The sequence below is a fragment of the Emydura macquarii genome, unplaced genomic scaffold (genome assembly GCF_026122565.2).
Source record: "Emydura macquarii macquarii isolate MOO-44397 ecotype Brisbane River unplaced genomic scaffold, CSIRO-AGI_Emac_v2 contig_2531, whole genome shotgun sequence".
NCBI lineage: Eukaryota > Metazoa > Chordata > Testudines > Chelidae > Emydura > Emydura macquarii.
This window is the reverse complement of record NW_027132668.1, coordinates 1,213,553-1,240,588: the sequence shown is the minus strand read 5'-3', so window position 1 is coordinate 1,240,588 and position 27,036 is coordinate 1,213,553. Positions and strand designations below refer to the sequence as shown.

At 41.6% G+C, this 27,036-nt stretch overlaps 1 protein-coding gene across 1 annotated transcript in view; it reads right to left on the bottom strand.

The window, feature by feature from the left end:
- NPAS2 (neuronal PAS domain protein 2) overlaps positions 1-27,036 on the bottom strand; it is a 150,912-nt gene that overhangs the window by 33,475 nt on the left and 90,401 nt on the right. The window contains exons 6-8 of the mRNA XM_067563513.1: positions 20,971-21,091; positions 18,891-19,004; positions 2,539-2,657 (exon numbers count right to left, since the gene is read on the bottom strand). Of these exons, the coding sequence (XP_067419614.1) occupies positions 2,539-2,657; positions 18,891-19,004; positions 20,971-21,091 (354 nt within the window). The remainder of the gene's footprint in view (positions 1-2,538; positions 2,658-18,890; positions 19,005-20,970; positions 21,092-27,036) is intronic.

Here is a 27,036-nt window from a genome sequence, read left to right as displayed (position 1 = left end):
CATCTACTACCATTGAGAACAGCCTAGCTCCATCCTCCCTGGAACCCCCTTTCAGGTAGTTAAAGGCTGCTATCAAATCCCCCTCATTCTTCTCTTCTGCAGACTAAACAAGCCTAGTTCTCTCAGCCTCTCCCCATAAGTCTTGTGCTCCAGCCCCCTAATCATTTTTGTTGCCCTCCGCTGGACTCTCTCCAACTTGTCCACATCCTTTTTGTAGTGGGGGCCCAAAACTGTACACACTACTCCAAATGTGGCCTCACCAATGCCGAATAGAGAGGAATAATCACTTCCCTCGATCTGCTGGCAATGCTCCTACTAATGCAGCCCAATATGCTATTAGTCTTCTTGGCAACCAGGGCACACTGCTGACTCATATCCAGCTTCTTATCCACAGGTCCTTTTCTGCAGAACTGCTGCCTAGCTCTAAGACTCTAGGGCTCTGCAACACGGGAGGGCCCCACAGCTTGGGCTGCAGCCTGAGCCCAAACATCTATACTGAATTTAAACAGCCGCGTAGCCTAAGCCCCAGTCAGCTAGCTTGGGCCAGCCGCGGGTGTCTAACTGCAGTGTAGACACATGTTAAGAGGCATTGTGCTTTTGGCAGGCATATCGTGCTTTTGGCAGGCACATTGCCTCCAGGAGCCCTTATCTGCTGTTACACCCTGGGACATGGTGCAGTGTGCTCTCTCCTCCTGCAGACATTCAGCACCACTGGCCCATGTGATGGCACATGATTATGGCCCCACCTGTGAGGGGGCAACACGCCTCTGTGTATCTATCTAAACTACATATATGGCCCCTTGTTACCACTGTATCTGAGCACTGTGCATTCCTTTAATACATTCATCCTCATAGCATCCGTGAGGGATAGGGAAGTCCTATTATTCCCATTTTTCAGCTAAGGAACAGAGGGAGTATATGACTTGTGCAAGGTCACACAGGAACAGGGAACTGAACCTGGGTATCCTAAGTCCCAGGCTCACATGCTAACCAGTAGACCATGCTATCTGGCAGCACAGTACTTGGGCTTCCTGAGAGCACAGAGCAAGGACTGCAACTCTGCCAGTCTTTGTACAGGGGCATAAGGACGTAGGTTCCTTTCACCTTCCTTCTCACATGCTACCCCTACATGCATTCGTGCCAGAGCCAGGAACAATCTGGCCCTAATTCATTCAGCCTCCCAATACCCTTAGTGATAATAATAATTAGTAAACATATTATGGTAGATAGGATTAGGGCCTCTTTATGAAAAAGAAAATCTCTGACCCATAGGGATGATGGTAATAATAATAATATTAGAGAGTTGCACACTTTGTTGCATCATTAGGCAGAACTCATTGCACACACCAGGGGCTCCTTGCATTCCTCCATGCCTCCTCACAAGCGCCCTGTGTGCCACCCTCCAATCTCCCTCTATTTCAGGGGCTCCTTGCAATGCAAACCCCCATGTCAGGAAGGGGATGTCTCCCATGTCTCCCATTCTTCTCTTCCCCCATGGGTCCCTCATTCTTCCCGTTTGTGCCCCCCCCCCCAATTGATCAGATGTGGCATTTAAATATTATCATGTTACAGACAACAAGACAGAGAGCTGAGTGTTAGACATCGCTTTGCTCAGATAATCAGAACAGTAAGTATTTTAGAGTGGGAAACTGAGACACAGAGGTTTGAATTGTCCCAGGGCACAGCAAATAAATTGAGGAGCCAAGATTAGTATTCAGCAGTTCCTGGCTCCCAAAGCCTTGTCCAGGTCCAAGTAATGGACTGGCTATTGTCATATTCAATTTATGTTAATGCAACATTAATGTTTCGAATTTTAACTACACAAAGGACAGGAAATTCAGAGTAAAGGTTCCCACAGCAATATTAACACTATTCCTGTTAGTGGGAATACTACAGTTGGGGTTTATAAGAAGTATTCTCACTTTTCCAGAAGAGACTGTCCAGTAGTGCTGTGAATCAGTCAAGAATCCCTTTAAAAATCCCTGTGCAGTATTGGAGTGAGGCTGAGTGACCAAGGTTGTCAAATGGGATTTGTCTCCATTATATTTCTTAATCTCAGAGGATAGAACAGCCAATGCAGCAGTTTACATTTGCCAGCAAAGGAACGGCAGTGGCAGGCGCTGGGCTGAATGCACTGTCCGTGTTCCCAAAAAGTGAATTTCCTACTGTCATGACTGGAGAAGAGAAGGATTGGAAGGGTCATTTAAATGCACCTACCTAGCCAAGTGAGAACATGGTGTCAGCATCTCTATTCTGCTCCATCTCAGTGAATAGGAAATACAGCTAAGGAATGCCACACTAGGAATCCTAATACCCAAGTGGCATTCTCTGCCCAGTATAAGGAAGCAGAGATAACACCATTTCCATCAACAGACCAATAACCCAAATCACAGGATACATATTGGATTTCAATGAAGTAAATGTGAAATCTCGATATGCTGATCAACTCTGTTAGTAAAATTTGGAATTTTGCATGTACAGAGATTGAAAGAATATACGGTACCTCTAAGACTAATGTACTCCGTTACATGCACTTACCTTTAAAAACTGAGGTGTTGCCAATCGAACAGTAGCAACAAAACAGAGTTGTTTTCCCAGAGGTGTTCTATAAGCCCTTGGAACAGCACCATCGAAGCAATTACAAGTGGAATTAGGCACTGGGAAGGGAAAAAGCAAGATTAGTTGATTTGCCCTGACTGAATATTTTACACATTTGAAAAACACTAATAACAAATCTTATTCAGAGGAGTGTCTCAAAACCTTTTTAGATTATATGCATATATTTGAATCAAAGTCAGTCATGTTAGGCAAAAAGATATCAGAGCTTAACTGAAAGTAAGTAGTATAATAGCTTAATGGTTATAAAAAGTAAGGCCAAACCTAGCGAATTTACTACAGCTTTCTGGAAAGAAACCCTACACATACAGTTTCTCCTTTTCACCGTTCATACTAACAATATACATTTCAGCGAGCTTACTGCATTACTTGTATGCAGCAGATGAAAGAAGTGTGTGAGGTTGATGAGTGTTATTCAAGTCATTGGTGGCAAAACATTTAGAACCAATATCACCAAGGCTTTCATGAATTAGCCGGCATGTTTCTTCAGATACTAAAAGAAAAGCTTAAGAAAAGCAGGCCCAACAGCACTGAGGTTTAAAAATTATATTTATTTTAAGCAAAGGAAAAGCAGGATCTATCAGGCTTTGGCATGCAGTGCTAGTCTTCAGAGTTGGGCATCTTTTGAGAGTCCCTGCCCCATTCTCTTTGGGAACAGCAGCTGAAAAGGATGAGTTACAGACACAATTTTTTTATGCTGGCCTGATAACTGTGTCTTTCATGATTCCACAGCTCTGATGTTGTGTTCAGGGTCCACTGGTACCTGCATGACCCTCTGGCCCTCATATCTCAGCAATGGCTTGCAAAGTTATCATGTTGCCTCTAGGTAGCCGATGATCCCAATGTACATTAACACCATGGAGGATGAATTCCTGCTCTTCAGAGCACTTGTAGTAATGAAAATGATACCCCACGTTATGCTGCATGGAGATCACAGTCCTGCTGCCTCTGAAGTCAGTGTGATGGACTTCAGTGGGAACTGGAACAGTCCTGGAGAACCTGCCTGGTGGGGAGCTATTTCCTGACTCCTGCATTCTACAGCTGACCATGCCCCTTGACGCATAGAGTTCCTCCTGCATAGCAATTGCAAGTGGGGAGATGTTACCTTAGAGCTTTCTCTCCTCTTTCTGTAGCCCTGAACCCTATTTCCTCAAGTTTCCCACAATCTGTCTCCTTTCCGGACCACACAGCAGAGGCAAATGTGCCCTTTGATGAGGAGAGGCTGATTTTCAGCCAATTTGTATCTTAGTATATATGGGTAATTCCCTAGCATTTCTTATTTTGGGTATCTACTGTACTGGTTTTTATAATGGACTTCTCTTCACTAGCATAACGTACACAGCTTTATGTATTAAGCCAGCTTATTACACATGCTCTTTGAACCCAGTCCAAACTATTGTAAAGCCACAGTATACCAATACATAGCTGATAACAAGAATAACAGTGACAAAAAGAAAAATCAGTAATCTGTAGAGAATTCACATCTGTGATTAATCAGTTCAGACCATTGTGGATCCATATATATACTGAGCCAAAAGCACTACAAAGGGGAAGAAAAATTCCACATGTAAGAAAGTAGCGCCGATGTGAACATCTGTATAATTTAAAAAACATCTCTAGACATGAAACATCCTCTTCATGAGTCTTAAGGACATGATTGACTGGATTATTAACATAACAATTAAGAGAAATATGCTCCTCCTCCCATAAGCAAGCATGAATTTGCTGTTTCTCTTGAGACTTCCTAAGAATTTGTATCTCAGTTATGCTGTTGCGTTTGTGGGCATATCTGAGGGCTTCTGTGGGACTAATATAAAAGAGGTGGGAAAAATGGAAAAGCGGTATGAACTGCAGGAATATAGGAAGACCCTGCATAAACAGCAATTAGCATTGCTCTGCAAGGGCTTTATCATGCCACTGACTATTATACAGAACTCTGTGAACTTCAGAAGGGACTTCTATTTAAAAAACAGTGGCATGATTCACACCCATATTAAGGGCACTGTAAAAAGTTACTTCCAGGCATACTGCTCAATACCATGAGCAGTCACATGTGAAGTCAGCAGGACCATGCCCAGTCGTAACCCTTAACTCTTGTAGTTAAATGTGTGCAGGGGGGAGCCTAGAAGGCCAAAAGGGCCTAATCAAAGTAAGTTTCCTAAATGCAGGTGTGACAAGTTAAAAAACCAGTGTGTTATTAACTTGTGGGAAGCTCCTGCTCAGTGCGGGAAGACATGATAGAAAAGCTGTTGTGCTGAGGAATACCACTGGCATTTTCCCTGGAGCATCTTAGGCTGTTTGGTACAAACAAGCTCAAATGAGAGAGACTTCTGTGTTTGTACAAAAAAAGGCAGAACACAGACCTAAATTTTGCATTTGCAAAATGTAATAGTGCATTATATTCCCAAAAGGAAAATGTAATCCAGAAAGGATAAGAATTCCTATACTATAAATTATCTGTCAAATTGAGAATTTTGCTAATGGCAGTGTTGATTGAGTTTAAAAAAATCAGGAACAGGAATATTAGAGGCATAGACGTTACAAACTAATTATTTTAAAAAAGAATCCAAGCCCTAAAATTCATGGATAAAAATATTTCTACCTTTGGGGACAGAGATCACTGCATGTGAAAAGAATGGAAAATATTTATGAAATAAAAAGGCTTCTTTGTCTAGTTGAGAATGACACACAGCAGGCAACTTAACTACCCATGCTTTTTATTTTAATTTAGAATGTTTAAGATCATTTGTTTCTTGTACAACTGCAACCCACTAATTTAGGCTGTTTATATTGTGTGTATCTGTGTGTGTGTGTACAAGACTTATTTTTTTATTGCTTATCTTAACACAGATGATAAACCTAACAAAAACAGCAAAGAGAAAAAAGGAATCTAACCCGGCGTGGAGTCCATTATCAGCTTTTACAACAAGATAAGACCAAACATCTGTACCATTAAGGGCAAAATGTAATGTAACAAAGACAATCTTGGACTGGTTAAAGAGATTTGTAACTATGGTCATATTGTTATTCAGCCCCAGTCTGGGGTTCCTTGTAAAATAAAATCATAGACTATTCCACAGAATTATTCCCTTTCAGTACAAGTGAGACACGGAAGAGAAAGAGGAAGACTGTAGAGAATGAGAAAATGACCAGGCAAATGCCTGGAAGGTAAGTAAAAGAGGGCAGGAGAGGGATGATAGGTTAGAGAGGAGCGGGAGGGGAAGGGGACTGAAGACGGGATGAGTTGGAAAGAGGGGAGGCAACTAGGGTCTTGGGGAGCACCATAAAAACAAAAGGGTTACCCAATGGGCAATTTAACTGATTATTCCAATACTTCCAAAAGTGAGGACCATCTATCCATAAATCTATCTTGCTCGTTTCTACTGCAAAACATTATTCATTCCATTGCTGCCAAGCTCAACACGTCAGGGTACCATTCTTCAACAGTTTGGCACAATTGGCACTTCCACTCTTGTATAATTAGGCATTTGGCTATGATCAGAGCTCTCTCCAACCAAAGTTTTATGAAGGATTTCAGTTCCCAAGACAGACTGGTAGAGAGAAAGAAATTGGCCCGAATATCTACCTTGGTCCACAAAAGATGGGTTACAGGGCAATACCATAGCATGTGGTATAAATTGGTGCTGCTGCATTGCAGTACCAGCATTTGTCACAAGTTATTACTTTGGATCAATCGATCTGGAAGTCGATCTAATAAAACCACCTCCCCAAAAAGGGTAGCGCTGCGTCGACAGGTACGCATTTCCCATCGGTGCAGCACAGTGGAGACAGAATGCTAAATGGAAGTTACGAAGTTGACAGGAGTTACGCAAGCTACGCAGAGTTTCGCCAGCAGTGTAGACCAGGCCTGAGTGTACTAAGGGATGACACACATTTAGAAGCAACCAGATACCAGGTTTTCCTAGCAGCCAAAATTGCAACAGGTTTCTCTTTACAAAAATGGTGGAAGTCTGAGTTCAGGACTGATTTTAGTGGCAGTGAGGTTACAATTCCTTCCTCTATGCCTGGTGTCATAGAATCAGAGAAATGTAGAGCTGGAAAGGACCTCAGGAAGTCATCAAGTCTAGCTCCCTGCACTGTGGCAGGCCCATGTACAGCTAGACCATCCCTGACAAGTGTTTGTCTAAACTGTTCTTAAAAACCTCCAATGATGGAGATTCCAAAACCTCCCTGGGAAGCCTATTCCAGTGCTTAACTACCCATATAGTTAGAAAGTTTTCCCTAACATCTTACCTAAATCTCCTTGCTGCCGACTAAGCCCATTATTTTTTGTCTTACCTTCAGTGAACATGGAGAACAATTGGTCACCATTCTCTCCATAACAGCAGTTAACATATTTGAAGATGTTATCAAGTCCCCCAACGTCAGGTTGCTTTTCTCAGACTAAATTCGGGGATAAGCTTTTGTGTTGTTTAGCTTAAAATTGAGGATATATACTAAAACCTAAGATTGGTCTGATGAAAGCCTCTTGATTTAATAGGCAGCTGCATTTTTTCAAAGGATATTCTGGGCTTGTTGCCCACACCCCGCAATATAGTCTTAAAAACGTTGTTTATTCTGAAAAAAAATATAAGGGGGAATATAAACTGGCAAGGAGCTAAGAACAAACAGACATCTCAGGAGGACATTCATCTTTAATATATTAACTCTGCACAAAATGGATAGAGGGAGGGCCACCCATCTATGTAAATCCAAATCGATCTGTGTGATAAAAGGCTTGAGATTAATTTTTTACTATTTCTTTTATGTTCCCAGGAAAGAAGACTCCCAAGTACCTGATTTGCACCTGCTGCCAGGAAAAAGTATTATCTAAAAGGCGTTATGCACCCCTTGAGAGAAAGATAGAGCCTCCAACTTGTGCCAGTTAATTTTGTACCCTGAGATCTTTCCAAACAATTCAATAATTTGTAATATATTAGGGATGGTCTGAAGGGGCTGGTGATGAATAAAAGTATATCAGCATATAAGAATATTTTTGTCTCCTGGGATCCTAGTTTTATATCCTGTTTCCTCTGATGTGCCCTTGTTTGTATTGCCCAGCAGCTCTAAACCCAAATCAAAGGGAGGTGGGGGTGGACAGGGGACAGCCCTGTCTAGTATTACGGTGGAGACTGAAAGAAAAGGAGATATAGTTATTGGTTAAGACATGGCAGCTAAGATTGGAATACAAAAGTCTAATCCAGGAAATGAAAGAGGGACCAAATCCAAATTTTTGTACAATGAGGACCAAATATCTCCACATTACTCTACTGAAGGCTTTTTTTCACATCCAGCAACACAACTGCCATCATCTCCAAAGGGTTTTGATAGTGGGACAGCACAGTAATAAGCTGACAAGTGCTTTCCAACCCATGTCTTTTTTGTATGGAACCCACCTGGCCTGGGTGTATTATGTTCCTCATTATTTTTTTCTGATTGTCAAGCTAGGATTTTAGATAATATTTTAATGTCTGATTTGATTAAACATATTGGTTGAGAGCTAGCACATTCCTGAGCATCTTTTCCAGGCTGAAGTGTAACTGAGATTAGTGCTTCATTCATTGAGGGGTACAGGGTTCTTCTACCAAAAGCTTCCATATATAATTCAGTCAGTCTGGGAACTAGGGTGTCTGAACTGGGCATAAAATTCAACTGGATAGCCATCTAGGCCCAGGGCCAAACCTTATTTCATGTTGCCTAGAGCAACCATAATTTCAGAGGTGTGTAATAGGAAATCAAGCCAATTTGTTGTTCTTCTGTTAGTTGGGGGAGCTGCAGATTTTGGGTGTATTCCTCAAACAACTGGTTGATAGGTGAGGTGTTCCCCTAAATACAATCTTTGGTAAAATATGGAGAATTGTTCATTAATACTTTTATGACCAGTGATGATCTGGCCGTGACTAGAGTAAATTGAGTGGATTTTAGCTTTTTAGTGAATTTACTCTAAATCCCGCGTGCTAATAGTTTCCCAGCTTTATTACCAGATTCCCAGTATATCCATGTTAGTCTAAACAAAGCAAATTCAGCCTGCACCAAGGTTATTTTATTAATTTCATATCTGACACTGGTTGCCTCTCGGAGTTTAAACAAAATGAGTGAATCAATATAGTTGAGGTTTGCCTCCTTGAGCATTTCCATTAAATTCACCCTCAGCTTCTTTGGCTCTCTTCATCTGTGAGGAGTAGGATATCAACCTACCCTGTAAGTATGCCTTGAAAGTGTACCACAAGGTTGCTTGCTAGACCAAGGAGGTGTTGTCAGTCTCAAAGAAAAAATTTATTTATTTCCCCGCAAACTTTTTAAATTGTGTGTCAAGTAGTACAGAGGAGTTTAGCCTCCATCTTCTGGTAGTTGCTTGTTTTTCAGGAGACAAGACTTTGCAATACTACAGGTGCATGATCAGAGGTCAGAATCACTTTTATCTCATTGTTAATTACAGGGCTCACCAAACCACCTATTACTAAAAAATAACTGATTGGTTAGTCTGTAAAAAACAGGGGTGAGAAAAAGGTGTAGTTTCTACCTGTAGGATGCTGCAGTCTCCATATGTCCTTTAAACTCAATTCCTGCATCTGGGCAATAATGGTCTGCCTAGCAGAGGATTAGGATTGCTGGAGTCAGCTTCATCTATCCAAAAGTGGGTCTAACACTTTCTTGAAGTCACCACTATAATCAAATTTTCTAGGGAGGAGCAATTTAATCTTGAAAATAACTGATTGTAAAAGGAGGAATCATCTTCGTTGGGAGCATAGAAGTTTACAAGAGTATGTAGCATAGGTATGTAGCATAGGTGTGCGCAGCACATTTCATTAGGGTGTGCACCCAGGGAATTTCCATTAGGGTGTACACCCAGGGAATCTTTATCGGGGTGTCAAACTCAATTCCGCCAGTGGGCAACATTTGAATTACCCGCCGGCGGAATTCTCGCCGCGTCATAGCCTCCGTGTGCACGCCTATGCATCGAAGATATGAACTTTAACAATTAGGACTCTACTCTCCTTATCTTTATAAGTTGACAGGATTTGGGTATTCAGTTTTTACTGAACAGGAATGTCACACGCCTGGACTTGGCCAATTAATTACTAACTAGCCCAGCCTTTTTTAAGCTTTTAAGTCTCTGACTTAATGAGGTGGGTTTCCTAGAGCAGTGGTTCCCAACCTTTTTGAGTGAAAGCTCCACTAGTTAATACTAGGTAAAACACACGCCCCCGCCCCACCCCTCACCATCCATAAACAAACACATATAATGGTAATAATAATAAAACTAAATTACAGAAATAATACTAATAAACTATTTTTACCTGAGTAAGAAGCTAAAGCCTTCCCTGGCGCAGCTGCCACCGCACGCCCTGTGTGGCCCTGCCTCTTCCCAACTCTCATGGACTGAGAGTAATGGAGGTAGGCCCTGGCAGGTTGGCCGAGGCTGCTCCAGGCCCCCACCGGCACGGGGCTGCTCCTTTCCAGCCAGGCACCTGGCCGGTGTGGGGCTGGGGGGCCTCTTCTTCCCTTCAACTGGCATGGAGCTCAGGGGAGGGAGGGTTGCTCTTCTGCTCTGGCTGGTGTGGAGATTGAGGCTGCTGTGCCTGGTGCAGAGCTCAGGGGGCTAAATGATGTCAATATTACTGAAGCCTCATGGACCCCCGGGAATCTTTGGCACTCCAGCCTCAAGGGGGTCCCGCACCCCAGGTTGGGACCCGTTGTCCTAGAGGAATGTTAGATCAGCTTTTAACTTTCTAAAGTGAGATACGATTTTTTTCCTTTTTGTAGGGTTACCAATTCCTTTTATTTCCAAGAAACACAAAGTGAGTTAGCCACAGGTATTCACAGGGGAAAGCATCCCAACAAGCATGTCATGTTATGCTCCCTGAGACCCAGGGGTATGGGGAGGGAGAGGAGTCCTGGGTAATGGGTAGCTAGGGGAACTCATAAGGATTTTAGATAGAGAAGTGGATGAAGAAAGGATAGAGTGGCAATAGGTTAAGTACTAAGTGGGTAAGAGAAAGTTGAGAGGAGGTAGGAGGACCTCCAGGTGAGGCCCCATCAGTGACACGTAGAGCAGGACAATAATCTCCTGTGTTTTACATATAACACTCCTGTTAATACATTCCAGATTATTATATTCTCGCAACTTCATCGCACTTTTGACTCATATTCAATTTGTGATCCACTATAACCCCCAGCTCCTTTTGAGCAGTACTACCACTATTCCCCATTTTATATTTGTGCATTGATTTTCCTTCCTAAATGAAGTACTTTTCACTTGTCTTTTTTGAATTTCATTTTGTTGAATTCAGACCAATTATCCAATTTATCAAGGTCATTTTTAATTCTTATCCTGTCCTCCAAAGTGTTTGCATCTCCTCCCAGCTTGGTCTCATCTGCAAATTTTATAAGGATAATTCTCCATTCAATTATCCAAGTCATTAATGAAAATATTTAGTTGTATTGGACCTAGGACTGACCCCTGTGGACCTCACTATATATGCCCCCCAGTTTGATAGTGAACCATTGATAACTACTCTTTGAGTACAGTCTTTCAACCAGTTGTGCACCCACTTTGTAGTATTTTATTTAGACCTCATTTTTCTGTATCATTGATCCTTCCTTGTAGTTTGTGGATTAGATTTTGTTCCTGTCTGTAGTGATTCTAACAGAGTCCATATTGTCCTCTAATGTAGAGATTCCAGGTTCTGCCTCTCTGATTCTGGAAGATAGGCCCTGCAAACTGACCTGGTATGGTGCAATCATGGCTTTCATTTCAGAGATATCTTCTGATATTTTCTTAAGCAGGATCTGCTCTTCAAATATCTGTTTTAGCATTTTATAGATTTGCTCCAGACCTATGAGGGCCTCATCTTCAGGTGGTGCCATGAAGCTCTGTCCAGGGCTGACAGAGCACTTCTGCTTCTTTGCAATTTTGGGGAGGTTCAGGGAGAAAAGGAGGGTGTCCAAAAATGCATTTTTCTGCTATTGTAATGTTAAACAGCAGGATAAACCCACCCAGAGATTAAAAAAAAACTAACCTTAGTATAGCAGATGTTGGCATATTTGTGCGGGGAGGTGGGGAAGGTCAAGCAAGATTTCCAAACCTAGGCAGCCACCTTCCCCTAATGGCTCCCAGAAATCCTAAAATATTTTTAAAGTCTTTTGTTGTTGTTTTATCAATGACGGTTGTTAACATTTAAAGAGCTAATCTTGAGAGACTGTGGACTCACAAGGATTTTCTTGCAATGCTTGTCTTCACTGTAGAGTTACCTCCAGTTATCACTTGAGTGTTGCCCCTAAGTTGAGTCTCATCCACACACACAAGCATGGCAGTGTTTTTAACTTGAACTGGCTGGCCTGTTGGGGTGACAGCTTAAGTTAGCACAATTCGTCAGCTGCCAACACAATCACTCTTGCACTGCTCAGACAGTCACTCTGCAGCGTTATTTCACAGTGCGGTCATGCTCGCTCAAGCAAGGCTAATTTGAGAGGTGACTTCATTGTAGATAACTCAAATTAACCCCGTGGTGAAGACACAGTTGCAGAGATTTCCTGGCAGCATATCTTCAGGGGTCAGGGTTTGGCTCCTCGTGGTCAAAGCCATGGAACCTGTCTCCAAACCTAGTGTTCCTCTGCTCTGGCTCCTGGCATCCCCTTTGCTCTCTGTTAGTACAGCTCCATTACAGCTGTGCTGCCAGGGATCTCCTCTAGCTGTGGCTAATCCCAAAGGCCCTAGGGGAAGGGAATCCATAGAAGAGTGAATAAGTGCATTTGGCTATATTAACTTTTCTGGGTAACTTCCACTGAGCCATATGCATCTCCTTGTCCTGTTCCACCTCCATCTCTTCCCTACTGCATGGATTCACAAAGCACCCTCTACAAAGTCTGGGGATAGAGGTGGGGAAAAGGTGCTAGGGAGGTGTCCTGAGCCTTCCTTCTGCATATAGGAGGGATGTTCAGTGAGTGGAGCACCCTTACATGGGTGGAGCTATGGGTGTATGATCCGGTTCGCTGAAAAATGAAAATATTGTCAAACAATCACCCTGTTACATGCATGTATTACTGGAAGACTCTCGGTAGCAACTCAGAGGTACCAAAAAAAAAAAAAAGGCTAATGGCTGAGACTTATAGAGCTGCCAGCCAGACAACCCAGTGAAATTAGTAAGGATTGTGTGGGTAAAACCTCTATTTGACTTTGAAAATCTCAACCTTCAGAATTAGAGCACTAAAGCCCATCTTTACATGCTGCTCTAAGACAAAACATATGTCACAGGGAGGCAGCATGGTCTACTGTATACAGCACAGGACTGGGAATCAGGGGGTGTGTTGTTGTACAATGGCTAACACAATGGGATTTTCATCTCCGTTGGGGTATTACACACTACTGTAATATAAATAAATAAAAATTATAAATGTACCTTTGAGGCTAATGAGCAGATGCTTTGCGGAAGGTCACATGAAAGAAAGCTAGTGATTTTTAAAAAAAAAGTTTTGAATAAAAGTATGTGAGTAAACATGGACCTATTGAAACTTCCGAACATTAGTGAAGGTTAAATTAAAAGGAAAGAGGGAAAAGATTAGTTAGATTGTTCCGATCATGAATGTGTCTGATATTACATGAATCAGAACTTAACAATTATTCTGATCAGATACAGCCTGCATGGAATAAGCTGAAGGGGAACTCATATTAATGTAGTAGAAACATGAGGTCAAAGTACATTCAGTGAGCGTTTCCCAGAAAGAACCAAAACAAATTGCTAACAACTTAGGTCAGAAATGGCATCAAAGGACTAAAAAGAATGAGAGAGATCTGTATTAAAGGAAGAACATCCTGTACCAAATCCCATGAAAAACATGTTTCACTGCTGCGAAATACTACAGGGAAAAGCTTTCTTGCATGCATTCCTGAGGAATTCTCTCCTGCTAATTAAACTTAATTTTTTTCTTCTTCCTTCACAGCATACTTGGCTAATTGTTTTCCTATTCCTAACCTCATTATTTTTTCCTTCAAGAACAACTTTCAAAGGCAGATTCTTGGGCCAGTGGATCCTCTGCACATTACACGCATACTACAGTGCAAGTCTTTGGAATGTCTACCCCCTCCCACTCCTCACACCAGGCTATCCTGGACATTTTGTTCAGAAGTGCTGACATCACACCCTGCTGAGGTGCCAACATGTGGTTGGCAGAGAACGGGAAAAGGGAAATTGGATGGAAAATTGATATTTATTTAATGGAAAAAAGAACAATTAATCATTAGACCAGCAGGTCACAACCCTGTGGTGAGCTGCAGAGCAGTCTGAGTGGGTCACTGAAGCCACTGTGTTTCCTTTACACTCCTGCTCATACAGGGCTGAGAGAACAGCACCAACCAAACAGCACTGCCTACTGATTCATAGATTCCCAGGCCAGAAGGGACCCCTGTGATCATCTATTCTGACCTCCTGTGTAACACAAGCCATACATACAACTTCCCCTAAATAATTCTGGACCATATTTTTTAGACAAACATCCAATCTTGATTAAAAATTGCCCTTGACGAAGAATCCACAACGAAACTTGGTGAACTGTTCCAATGGTCAATTACCCTCACTGTTAAAAATGTACACCTTACTTCCAGTCTGAATTTGTCCAGCTTCAGCTTCCAGCCACTGGACTGTGTCACACCTTTGTGTGTCGGACTGAAGAGACAATTATCAAATATTTGTTCCCGTGTAGTTACTTACAAACTGTGTTCAAATCGCCCCTTAACCTTCTCTTTGTTAAGCTAACTAGATAGAGCTCCTTGAGTCTATCAATATAAGGCATGTTTTCTAATCCTTTAATCATTCTTGTGGCTCTTCTCTGAACCCTCTCCAGTGTATCATCATCCTTCTTGAATTGCAGCACCAGAACTGGACAGTGCTCCAGCAGTGTTTGCGCCAGTGCCAAATACAGAGGTAAAAAACCTCTCTACTCCTACTCGAGATTCTCCTATGTATGCCCAGAAGGATCACATTAGCCCTTTTGGCCACAGTGTTGAACTGAGATCCTGTTCAGTGTTGATCCTGTTCAGCTGATTATCCAGCACAACCCCCAATTTTTTTTCAGAGTCCCTGCTTCCCAGGATAGCGTCCCCCTCCTGTAAGTGCGGCCTACATTCTTTGTTCCTAGATATACACATTTACCTTTAGCGCCATTAAAACATGTTTGTTTGTGCCCAATTTACCAAGCGATCCAGATCACTCTGAATCAGTGACCTGTCCTCGTCCTTATTTACTCCTCCCCCAATTTTTGTATCCTTTGCCAGCTTTATCAGTGATGATTTTATGTCTTGTTCCAGGTCATTGACCCATGTTGACTGGCATTAATTATATTATTCTCCTTTAATTCTTTATTAATGGAGTCCTGCATTAGCCATTCCATTATCTTGCCTGTGATCAATGTCATACTGACAGGCCTATAATTACCTGGGTCATCCTGTTTGCCCTTTTAAATTTGGCACAACATTAGTTTTCTTCAAGTCTTCTGGAACTTGCCCAGTGCGCCAAGTCTTAGTGAAAATCAACATTAGTGCTCTGGAGAGCTAATCAGCCAGCTCTTTTAAAACTCTTGGATGCAAGCAGAGATGACTGGTGCCTGCTGAGAGTGGGGGAGGTCACAATTTAAAGGTTTGGCCTTGCCCCCCCTCAGCAGCCTGAGTCACAGCCCCCCTTTTACCCTCAGCAGCCACTCCGTGCAGCTCCCAGGTGTTAGCTCTGTGGGAAGAGGCAGCAGCAAACACTTGGGAGCTGCAGGGACGGGCTGCTGCTTTAGCTCTACTGGGAGAGGCAGCAGCAAAAGCAGCAGCTCTCCCTGCAGCTCCCGGTTATTTGCCATTGCCTGTCTCCGTGGCTGCAACTCCCAGCTTGCCAGCTCCAGCAACTGCTATGCAGGGAGGTGGCCTGGCCGCACCATGTGACCAAGCAGGGCCAGCAAACCCTGGCGAAAATCGGGGGTGGGGGGAAGCATGTGACCCCCGGGCCCCCCCACGCATCACCTCTGGATGCCAAGTTATCTGGATTTGCTTATTTAAAAATGTCTCATTGTCGTAACTGCTGTTTAACATCCTTCCGAGATACTAGTGGAACGGAATGAATGTTATCATCATTATCATCATAAAATATGACTACATCTCCTATTTTCTTCCCAAATACAGAACAGAAATATTTATTGAACACTTCTGCCTCTTCTATATTATTACTGACAATCCCACCATTTCCATCTGGTAGTCACATTCGGCTCCCTCTGTTCCAGGGAAGCAACAGCTTGGTAGCCCTCCAAGGAACAGAAGAGAGTCTTGCTAGAGCCTGAATCTTGGGAGCACTACTCCCTGCCTGCTGGAGCCCTCCCCCAATGGAGCACAGCAGGAAACCCGGCTCACTTCTGTTCACGCCAAAAACTCAACGGCACCGGAGCTGCTGGGCTCAGAGGCAACTCAGAGGCCACCCAAAATCAAGACTAGAACGCTGCAGTTCTCCCCTTGACACAGATGCCGGTGAATGAGGACAGACATTGGGATGGATTTAAGCAGCGGATCTCAACTTTATTAAACTTGACACAGGGGCAGGACACCCTGTCACTATACTCTCACCTACCAGGCATTTTAAGAGGTTACGTACAGGGATGACAGGGCTCCTACAATACAACCCATCACTTGGGGTAGACTCTCCTCAGCCTACCCCTAGGACTCAGCTTGCTCTTCTGAACCCTTTTGTATACACGCATGCCCACACTCCTGTGATGGGGACAGAGAGTACTAAGGGGGAAAGGGGGATCTTGGTCCACAAACACCACAGCTCCCATGAGCACAAGGCCCATCAGCAAATTTCCAGGTCTTTTACTTCTGGGAACTGGCCCTTTTAGCCTTGTAACCACACGGGAAACCTGCGATGAACTAACAACCCTACTAAGTATTGCCAGTAATTACTAAACCCTATGCCTGTTTAACCTAACTATGCTTCCAAGAAGCTGTGAGGAAGGTGAAAAAGCCCATCAGGCCTCTGCCAATTTGGCCTCAATGGGAATAAAAATTCCTTCCTGACCCTCTAAAACAGGTAAATCAGTCAGACCTGCTGCATCTGCTAAACACAGCTCCAAACCTACAGTTTAAGAGAGGGAAGGAGAGAGGCGGGACTGCTGAAAAAGAGCAAAAAGAGACTCCTAAGGACCCAGGCTAAGGTTTAAATTAAATTAAAGGGGAGAGTGAGAAACCAATCACCTCCCCCTCCCCTCCTCTGGCTGATCAATGTGTGAACAGAGCCTCTTGAGGATGTAGGGCCACCCCATGTTCTCCAACATGTGCCCTCTCCCCCTTCCCAATCACCACTGGTCCCATCAAGTTTCCCACCCTTTGAGGTAAGTGGGTGGCATTTTCATGATCCCACCTCTCTGCCATATGGAAGAAAAGAAAGATTCCAGGAGATGAAACCTCATCACGTGGAGATAGAGAGAGGCAATTCTGAGCCTGTCAACCAGAACGGTCCGAGACAGATGAGAAGTTGAAAGGAAAAAGAACGGTGGGAGAGATTTATAAAAAGGAGCTACGAAAGGTGAAGGAGAAAGTTCTATATTTTTCAGCACTGGAACCTGCCTGGATTTAAATTTTAGCTAGGTCAGAAATAAAAGAAAGAGGAAGAACAAAAATGAATTAAAGCACAAAACATACATGCCAATATCTGAAAGCTATAAATTGGGGCATTTGGGGTCTGATTCAATGCCCACTGACATCAGTGGAGATACCCCCATTGATTTTAATGGACATCGAATCAGGCCCTTAAAGAGAACTTTTAACACAATAAACTAGGGGAGAATTTTCCAGGGGCAAACTTTTAAAAAGTTTTTTTTCTGAATAACAACTGCCCTTCACTAAAGAGCTAAGTCTGTGCACTGCTATATGGAGTCCTGATAGGAAAATAGAGGGCAGTTTTAGGATCATGAATGGAGAAAGGTTGCAAATCCCCGTAGAAGATCGACCAAACACTCTCCAAGTGAGAAATGTGTCCTTATAGGTCATCACTTGAAATCAAGCTTCTGTTCTAGAAAGGCACACAGTTCAATTTGTGTGTGTATCATTCTGCTAAATTTCACATAATTCCTCATAGTAAAAAGAATAAAAACAGAAAGACAGTTTTATGTTTTTATACAAATAACCCCACAAATCACATGAAACTAAGAAATAAATAAATTTTACCACACTCTATGTGCATTTCTATTTTAGTCATATGGATCAAGACCAGAAAGTTAAATGGGGCAGGAAAGCTTTTTATAATGTGGTGTGTGGTTTTTGGAAAGCATGGTGAGGAATTTTTGCTGAGGATGACCCATTTGGAATTATAATAGCAACTTTTGAAATACTAATCTCTGGAGTTCAGTCAGGCAAATACTTAAGGCAAACTCTGAGAGACAGGTGAAGAAGTAATAAAGGAGTGTTTCTTTTCTGTCTCTGAATAGCTGTACAACAATCTATTTGTTAGAACACATTATATACAAATGATTCTTCATCCCTTGAAAAATTATCTCCTCAGTATGAATATACCATATTAAGGCTTGCTGAATTTAATTCCACCCTTTTTATTCTATGAATATAGGGTACTGGGGATGGAATCCAAAACTCAACAGTTTGGGATTTATAGATCTGTTTCTATGAGATTGACAGCAATGGGAGTTGAGCGTGCTTGAAACCCCAGAGGATCCAGTCTAAATGCTTTAGTGGCCACAGTGGCACATTCCCCAAAAGAAGCAAATCTAACAATATGTCTGGGATTTCTTGGGAGCCTACAATATCATATGCTTTGTCATGAGGTGCTACAACACTTAACAAAAATTCCCTGCAGAGGCAGAGAAGGGGAGGGTTCAGCAGTTTTTTTCAAGCAATGGAACCTGCCTTGAGTCACATTTTCAGAGATGAAAATGAGCTTAGGGATCTTAATTTTGTCCATAGTGTTAGTCAACATAAGCCAACTATCCCCAAGCCTGTCACCGTCGGACAAAAGTGCCTGGAACAGGATAATGGGTGCTCAGAACAGGATAACATAACGGGTCACAATCTAGAAGTGAAGTGCATTAACAGGGAGAGTTTACACAGCTCCTGATTTTACTGATATACATCTGACTCGTACTAATCAGTTGCTAACTTTCATGTGAACTAAAATTCACCCCATAATGTTAGAAATAACCCTTTCAGTTAAAGTCTGTTTGTTCTACGTAACCACATATATTTTTGCACAAATAAAATGTTTAGTGACATTCATACAAAATTTAAGGCTTACCATTGCTGTAAGATCGAAAATTTCCTACAAATTTTATGTATTCATATGTTGGAAATTCCTTCGGGTTCAAACTTCCTCTCAGAAGATGACAGTAAAACTCTAAATCATTGTCAGCTGGATTATTAGAAGGAGGAGAAATAAATAAATAAGTAAATAAATAGGCTATTTAAACTAAACACAATGAGTGTTCTACAACTGGTAATGTGGTAGACTGTACTTGCGCACAGCCCCACCAACTGCTAATTGCAGGATTGAAGCCTTTGTGAAAAGAACCCATAAATAAATTCAGAATGTTCAACTCTACTAACAGATTTTTCTCTTGGCTGACTTGCAGAACTAGGGCCTGACTCTACACTACATTACACCAATTTTATGAAAGGAATTTCACTGCCATGAAACTGGTATTATGTCATGTAGAATCAGGCCCTTCATTTATTTATAACCTTTATTTATTTGGGTTTTTCTTTCCATAATTCACAGATTTTTCATATCTTCCGTTTGAAAAAAACCTCCAGTCAATTTCCTTGTAAATATCTGTTGAATTAACATTGGGATAACTAAGGGTTTTCTATATAGTAGATTTTTTTTAAATGGTGTAGATTCTATTGTCATGTGTTCCATGTTTTTTGTCTCCCCCATTCTTAGAGCTAATTTGGATGAAGTATGTAAAAAGTTATTTATGAAAAATAAATTAAGTGATAAAATAAATTCTAAATAATTTATACATTTTTCAAATGTAATGTAACACAAAGGTGTGCATCACTAGAGTATCTATAAACAGAATATAGCTTTACTAGGTTGAAATATCAATTAAGATGTGATTTGCTTCAGCTGAATTTTTCTAAATTTCCAAGGCCCAATCTATTTTCCTTAGCTATTCCCTAAGACACAATATTTTATAATTAACATAACTGCAAGTAGCTTTTGCTCTAGTAAATAAATGTAATGCGTCTAGTTTGAAATTGAACAGAAGGGTCATTCTTGGTGGCAACATTTATTTGAAAATGAAAATATAGCTAAAGAAATATTCATACTGACACATCACATACAGACTCCATCCTTTTAAGAGAAGATCATAGAATCGTAGGACTGCAAGGGACCTTGACATCTAGTCCAGTCCCCTGCACTTATGGCAGGACTAAGTATTATTCAAACCATCCCTGGCAGGTGTTTGTCTAACCTGCTCTTAAAAATCTACAGTGATGGAGATTCCACAACCTCCCTAGGCAATTTATACCAGTGCTTAACTACCCTGACAGTTAGGAAGTTTTTCCTAATGTCAACATAAACTGCCCTCGCTGCAATTTAAGCCCATTGCTTCTTGTCCTATCCTCAGAGGTTAAGGAGAACAATTTTTCTCCCGCCTCCTTGTAATAACTTCTTATGTACTTGAAAACTGTTATCATGTCCACCCTCAGACTAAACAAACCCAATTCTTTAGTCTTCTCCAGACTAAACAAACCCAATTCTTTCAATCTTTCTTCATAGGTTGTGTATTCTAGACCTTTAATAATTTTTGTTGCTCTTCTCTGGTCTTTCTGCAATTTGTCCACATTCTTCCTGAAATGTGGCACCCAGAACTGGACACAAAACTCCAGTTGAGGCCTAATCAGCGCAGAGTAGAGCAGAAGGATTATTTCTCGTGTCTTGCTTACAACACTCCTGCTAATGCATCCCAGAATGTTCACTTTTTTTACTGTTGACTCATATTTAGCTTGTGATCCACTATGACCCCCAGACCCCTTTCTGCATTACTCTTTCCTAAGGAGTCATTTCCCATTTTCTATGTGTGCAACTGATTGTTCCTTCCTAAGTGAAGTACTTTGCATTTGTCCTTATAGAATTTCATCCCATTTTTTCAGTTTATCCAGATCATTTTGAATTTTAATCCTATCATCCATAGCTCTTGCAACCCCTCCCAGCTTGGTATCGTCCAAAAACTTTATAAATGTACTCTCTGTGCCATTATCTATATCACTGATGAAGACATTGAACAGAACTGGAACCAGAACTGATCCCTGCAGGAAATCTTCTCTCTCCCATGCTTTTAATTTAGTGGGAATGATAAAACAAAACTTACTTTTTAGGTAATCTGTTGAGGCAGAGTCCGCCATAAGCATATGAGAAGATAATATTTTATAAACTTCTGAATGTTCCTGTTCTGGGAGGAAATTTAACAAATTCTGATCCATTATGTCACACTGCAAAGAAAAAGAAAGAAGGTACAAATTATCAAAACAAAAAAAAGTGGCATTCACATTCTCCACAAATGTGCCATTTTCTGCAATTGGGACTGAATTTTATTTGTGAAACCAAAAAGAGGGTCCAATTTTCATAAACAGCTGTCTGAACTTTCCATATACATACGCACATAAATACATAAAGGGCCAGTTCCAGGAGTTTTTCCATTGACTTCCATGGGCTGTTGTTCAGGTCTAAAATGGTAACTGGGTACACAAGTCACTTCTTAAAATTGTGCTCCGTATAATCTTCATCAGATATTATACTGAACAAAAACAATACACACTGAGCAAATTCATCTTTGGTGTAACTCCAGTCACACCTGTGAAGTTCCACTAAGCTTGAGTTTTCCATATTAGAATTAAACCCCTAAAAGTAACCCATTCGAAAGGAGGTCGTTGCTGCTCAGATAGGGACAGACTGTGGACAGAGAGGGTGTAGTGAGCCTTCCCGCATGAAAGCACAACTTCTGTGTTTCTGAGCTTCAGGAAGTACTGAGACTGTTTCCTCTTACTGCCTCCAGAAGCACAAACCAGCAAAAGGTGGGGAGCAGGGATGAAGTGGGGCCATGGCTTTGCCCCTGCCTATGTACCAGCTAGAGCTGGTCAAGCACACAGGAGAGGAGTACTACACCATCCAAAGGGATAGTGCAGCATGTGAACTCCCCCTTGTGTCCATAGGGGAGCTTTGGTAGGGATTGTGCATCCTCAGGCACAATCCTTTCTGGCTTGGTGGGGCTCTGTACTGCCACCAATGGGAGCCGCTGTCTTAACTGCAAAGTCTGGCCAGAATGTGCCCGGATGAAACAGCACTGCAGCTCGTGCCCTGCGAGCCTGTGTCAGCTGGCAGGGGCCAGCCATGGGTTTTCTTTTGCTATATAGACATACCCACTGTGGGCTAATTATGGGAGTAGTGTAAATGGATATACCTCTGCAGTTAGTTGGTGTAAATGGTTACACCTCTGCTGTTAGTTAGCAAAAAACAATCCTAAATGGGGGGGAGGAAGGAATAGCTTAAAATCTTGTTGAGATCCGTGGTAGTGCAAATGGAGAGAAGCATTGCATAGTAACCTAGAGATGGAAGATGAGGTGTCAGGGGAGGGGAAAAATGTCATTCCATGGGCTTGCAAAGGGAAAATTGCCACTAAATGAACTATGGTGGCTTTAGCTGGAAAAGTGACTAAAAGGAAGTTGTAAGATTAAGTAGTTCCCTAACAGCTTTAATTTGTAGCCGCCGAGATCTCTCTAGACAACCCCACTCTGAGCCAGCATGCTGACACAGCTTCATGTGTTGTGAGAAAGATTGCTTTCAGACCAAAAAGTATTCCATGATGGAAATGTGTTCTCAATGTTAAGAAACTGGAAAGTTATTAATCATTAATTTTTGTATGTATTTATTTACACTGTGGTAGCACTTGCAGTGTGCTTTCCAAATCTGGCCCCAGCTCTGCATGCCAACGATATTTAAATTGTGGTCAGTTGAAAAAAAACCTTGTAAACTATAGCTTACGTGTATAAATCTGATGGAATAATATATTTTAATATTTTCCTTTCTTTACTTGACTGTATTAATTATATAACTTACTATACAGACACTATTGACATTACACTTGGGTGAATTGTATATATTTGCATCAGGTTTATATGCACATGAACTATATTTTCATATAATTTCATACATAAGAAAAGCGATAGACAGTGTGGTCTACAGGAGGGAGCGTAGAGTTGGGAAGCAGACAGCTGAGACCTACCCCTGGTTCCATCTGTCTGACAAGGATATTGTGAGGGTTAATTAGTTAATGTCCATGTAATTATTGCAACATGGAAAGTGTTACTAAAATACTAACTATACTTAATTCATTCTGTGTGTGAGTTGGTTTAAATTGTCGCAGTTCCTTGAACATAATAGATCTACACCTATTTACTCAAGTTGAGGATCTGGCCCTGCTTATTTTTGATATTGTAACAAGGTTCCAATTTAAAGGATATTATCCAGGCTGACAATATTTTCTGGAAGATTATAAATATGGTGGTCCTAGACTATCTGTATGACCTTCTGTGGGTCTCCTTTACATAGCTGCAAGGGATCCCCTTTTTTGTTCTACTCTGGTTCTTCTGAGTTCAGCTGCCTGCCCGCCACAAACATCACCATGCTCACTTGTTCTGCCGATACACCTGCCCTGTCATTCATATTCCTCTGCCCTGGCCACCCAGAACTTGGATCTGGCACTTACGGCTGTTTTGTGATTTTTGCATTGAGGAATATCCACTTATTTTTATGTCAATAAACAAATGTACCAAGTTACACTTCGTGGTGTATTTAAAACTCCTGTTCCCTGTGGCATTTAACCCTGTATATGCATGAGAACAAAAAATGAATTTTCTTGATTTGCTAAATCAAATATGAATTAGGAAGCAAATATCTCAGTCCTGTACCAGACCCAGTCCTGTACCAGACCCAAAAGGCAGGTAATCATTGCAGGTAGATGACTACAGAGACCATCCAAGAATTTGCTCATTAAGCCAGCTATACACACAGATACCTCAGTTGGAGAAGTACAATCTACAGAAATTTCCTAGCAATGAGGGTGGTTAGATATTTAATCCAGTTTCTACAGCCTGTATGTGCCAGGGTCAAGTTGGATGCTCATGGGGGTCCCTTCTGGCCTTGGAGTTTAGGAATCCCCATTCATTTCTCCCCTTCCTGGTCTATGGAGAGACCAGCAGGCTCTTTATTGCCCTCAACAGGCTCATAACACTTGCAGCCTCATATTAAGACAATGACTATAATCATATCCCATGCTGCAGAGCTTCAGCTGGTCACCTGCAGGGGTCAGGATGGAATTCTCTCCTCAATATACAATTGGCCCGATTTATTCTGAGATTTTTTTCCCTGCCTTTTTCTGAAGCATCAGGGATTGGCCACAGCTGCAGATGGGATGCTAGACATGGTGGAACAGTGCTCTGAGGTGGTACAGATAATCCTCTTTCTTAGAGGCCTGGCTGATGTGACACAACAGTAAGATCCATTGCTGAATGAGGCAGGCAAAATAGACAAAAGCTATATCATAGCAACCATCAGCAGTGCGCCAAGTGAACTATATTACTGCATGTCTGCACTGCTACGCTTTGCATCCAATGCTGCGTTTTCTAAACTGCAGATCCTGCCAACAGAAAATCCTGGGTTTTTATCCATAGCTTGTGTCGCAGAAACAGTAACACCAACTTTGCATGAATGGGTCACGAATGGTTTAATCCAAAAATAGTATATAGTAAAACTACCTCCAAAATAAAGGGCTTTATTCAGTACGCTGTGCATAGCTCATATATTTGTATAATTTGAATGAAACAGCTGCATTAAACTCTGTGGCTCTTTTCTCTTTCTCTCTATTTTTTTTTAGTTTTGGAAGATTTGGATGCATAATTTAAACTGCTTCAAGGCAAGAAATGAATGAGAGAAAAAGAGGGTTTCCCTAATGTTGAGGGTGAAGATGTGGAATAGACAGGCCTCCCATGCAGCACCTTGCTCAGCACCTCTTGGAATTTAGCCCTTTATATTTTGATACTAATCTATCTTGTAATGATGCCGTTGTTTCACTACAGCAAGAATACAGTGGGCACAAGTTTTGTACATGAGGATCTACATGAAAACCTGTTTTGGCACACCTGGAAATCTAGTCCTAAAATTCTAATCTTTGCTTGTGAAGATCATCTTAGTAGACTAGTTGTAAACTAATGTAGTGATTTCTGCCTGAGTCTGCAGACAGCAGCAAATCAATACATCAGTGGTGTGTGCTACCCCCCTTAATTATTTCAAGTGAGTGTCCATTCTGAAGCCTGGCATTTGCTAACTATTTCACTACTCACCAAAGAACAGAATCATAAGGTTGTAGGGTTGGAAGGGACCTCAAAGGTCATCTAGTCCAGCTCCCCGTGCTGAGACAGGACCATATATACCTAGACCATCACTGACAGGTGGTTACCTAACCTGTTCTTATAAACTTCCAATGATGGGATTCCACAGCCTCCCATGCAAGCCTATTTATCCTTATAGTTACAAAAATTTTCCTAACGTCTAACCTAAATCTCCCTTGCTCCATATTAAGCCTATTACTTCTTGTCCTACTTCCACAGCACATGGAGAACAACTGTTCACCATCCTCTTTATAACAGCCCTTGACATATTTGAAGACTATTACCAGGTCCCCCCATAGTCTTCTCTTCTCAAGACCACACATGCCCAATTTTATTAACCTTTCTCATAGGTCATGTTTTCTAAACCTTTTATCATTTTAGTTGCTCTCCTCTGGACTCTCTCCTATTTGGCCACATCTTTCTAAAGCGTGGTGTCCAGAATTGGACACTGCATTCCAGCTGAGACCTCACCAGTGCTGAGTACAGTGGGCCAATTATAATCTCATGTGTTACAAATACACTCCTGTTATTACACCCCAGAAAGATATTAGCCTTTTTTGCAACTGCATCACCTTGTTGACTCATGATGAATTTGTGAGTCACTATAACCTCCAGATCCTTTGCAGCAGTACCACTACCTAGCCAATTATTACCCATTTTGTAGTTGTGCATTTGATTTTTCTTTCCTAAGTGCAGTAATTTGCACTTGACTTTATTGAATGTCATCTAGTTGATTTCAGACCAGTTCTCCAATTTATCAAGGTAATTTTGAATTCTAACCCTGTCTTTCAAAGTACATGTAACCCCTCCCAGCTTGGTGTTATCCACAAATTTTATAAGCATACTCTCCACCACTCATTATCCGAGTCATTAATGAAATTATTGAATAGTATCAAACCCAGGACAGACCCCTGCAGGACCCAACTAGATAGATCCTTCCAATTTGACAGGGAACCATTGATAACTACTCTTTGAGTATGTTTTTTCAAACAGTTGTGCACCCACTTAATAGTAATTTCATTTAGACCACATTTCCCTAGTTTGCTTATGGGAATATTATGTGAGGCTGTGTCAAAAGCATATAAGAAAAGAGAGTGAAGATTATATTACAAAGATCTACACAATCTATTATGAATAGTATCTCATTTTGTTGTCATGCACATTGGGCTATGACCAGAACTAGGAGAATACCATCATTCAATTTTCAGTCTTAGCATAGGAGATAAATAGAACTTTGTTCAGTAACTGGAATTCTACGAGATGTGTGGTTCCTGTGTGTATTCCACTCTGGATGTGCATGTGCTCCATGTGCCCGAGACCAGAAGATTCTTTAATAGCAACATCTGTTGGTCTGCACCTGTGCCTCCTCGTGCTCCAAACCGAGGGCATAAGGGGTGATGGCATGGACCAACTACCTCTCTAGTTCCTATTCTACCATGAATCACAACTGGAAAGAATCCAAAGCATAGGAAAAGGATGGTGGTAGTGGAATACAAATAGGGACTACACATCTTGAAGAACTACAGTTTACTGTACAAGGTAAATACAATAACCTTTCTTTCTTCTTTGAATTATGGTCCCCATGTGTATTCCCACTCTGGTGACTTCCAAGCAGTACTCATTAATGAGGAGGGTACAAGGACTCCTGCTTTACCACCAATTGGAGAATGACTTTGTTGAAAGATGCATCAGCCAAAGAAGCTTGCACAAGCGCGTAATGTCTGCTAAAGGTGTGGACCAAATCTCAAGTGGTTACTTTACAAATGTCTATGGGAGGTATGCCCTAAAGAGAAGCCATGGAAGTAGCCCGTGCTCTGGTGGAGAATTCCCCATTATTCATACCAAAAGAGAATGCAGCTCTAAATCCATTTCTAGAGTCTTTGAGACGAGACAGTTTCCCTTGTCATACGCTCAGCGATGGAAACAGATAGCTTTGGGTTTTTTTCTAAAGGTCTTTCCCCTTTGTAGGTAGAATGCCAGGACTCTATGGA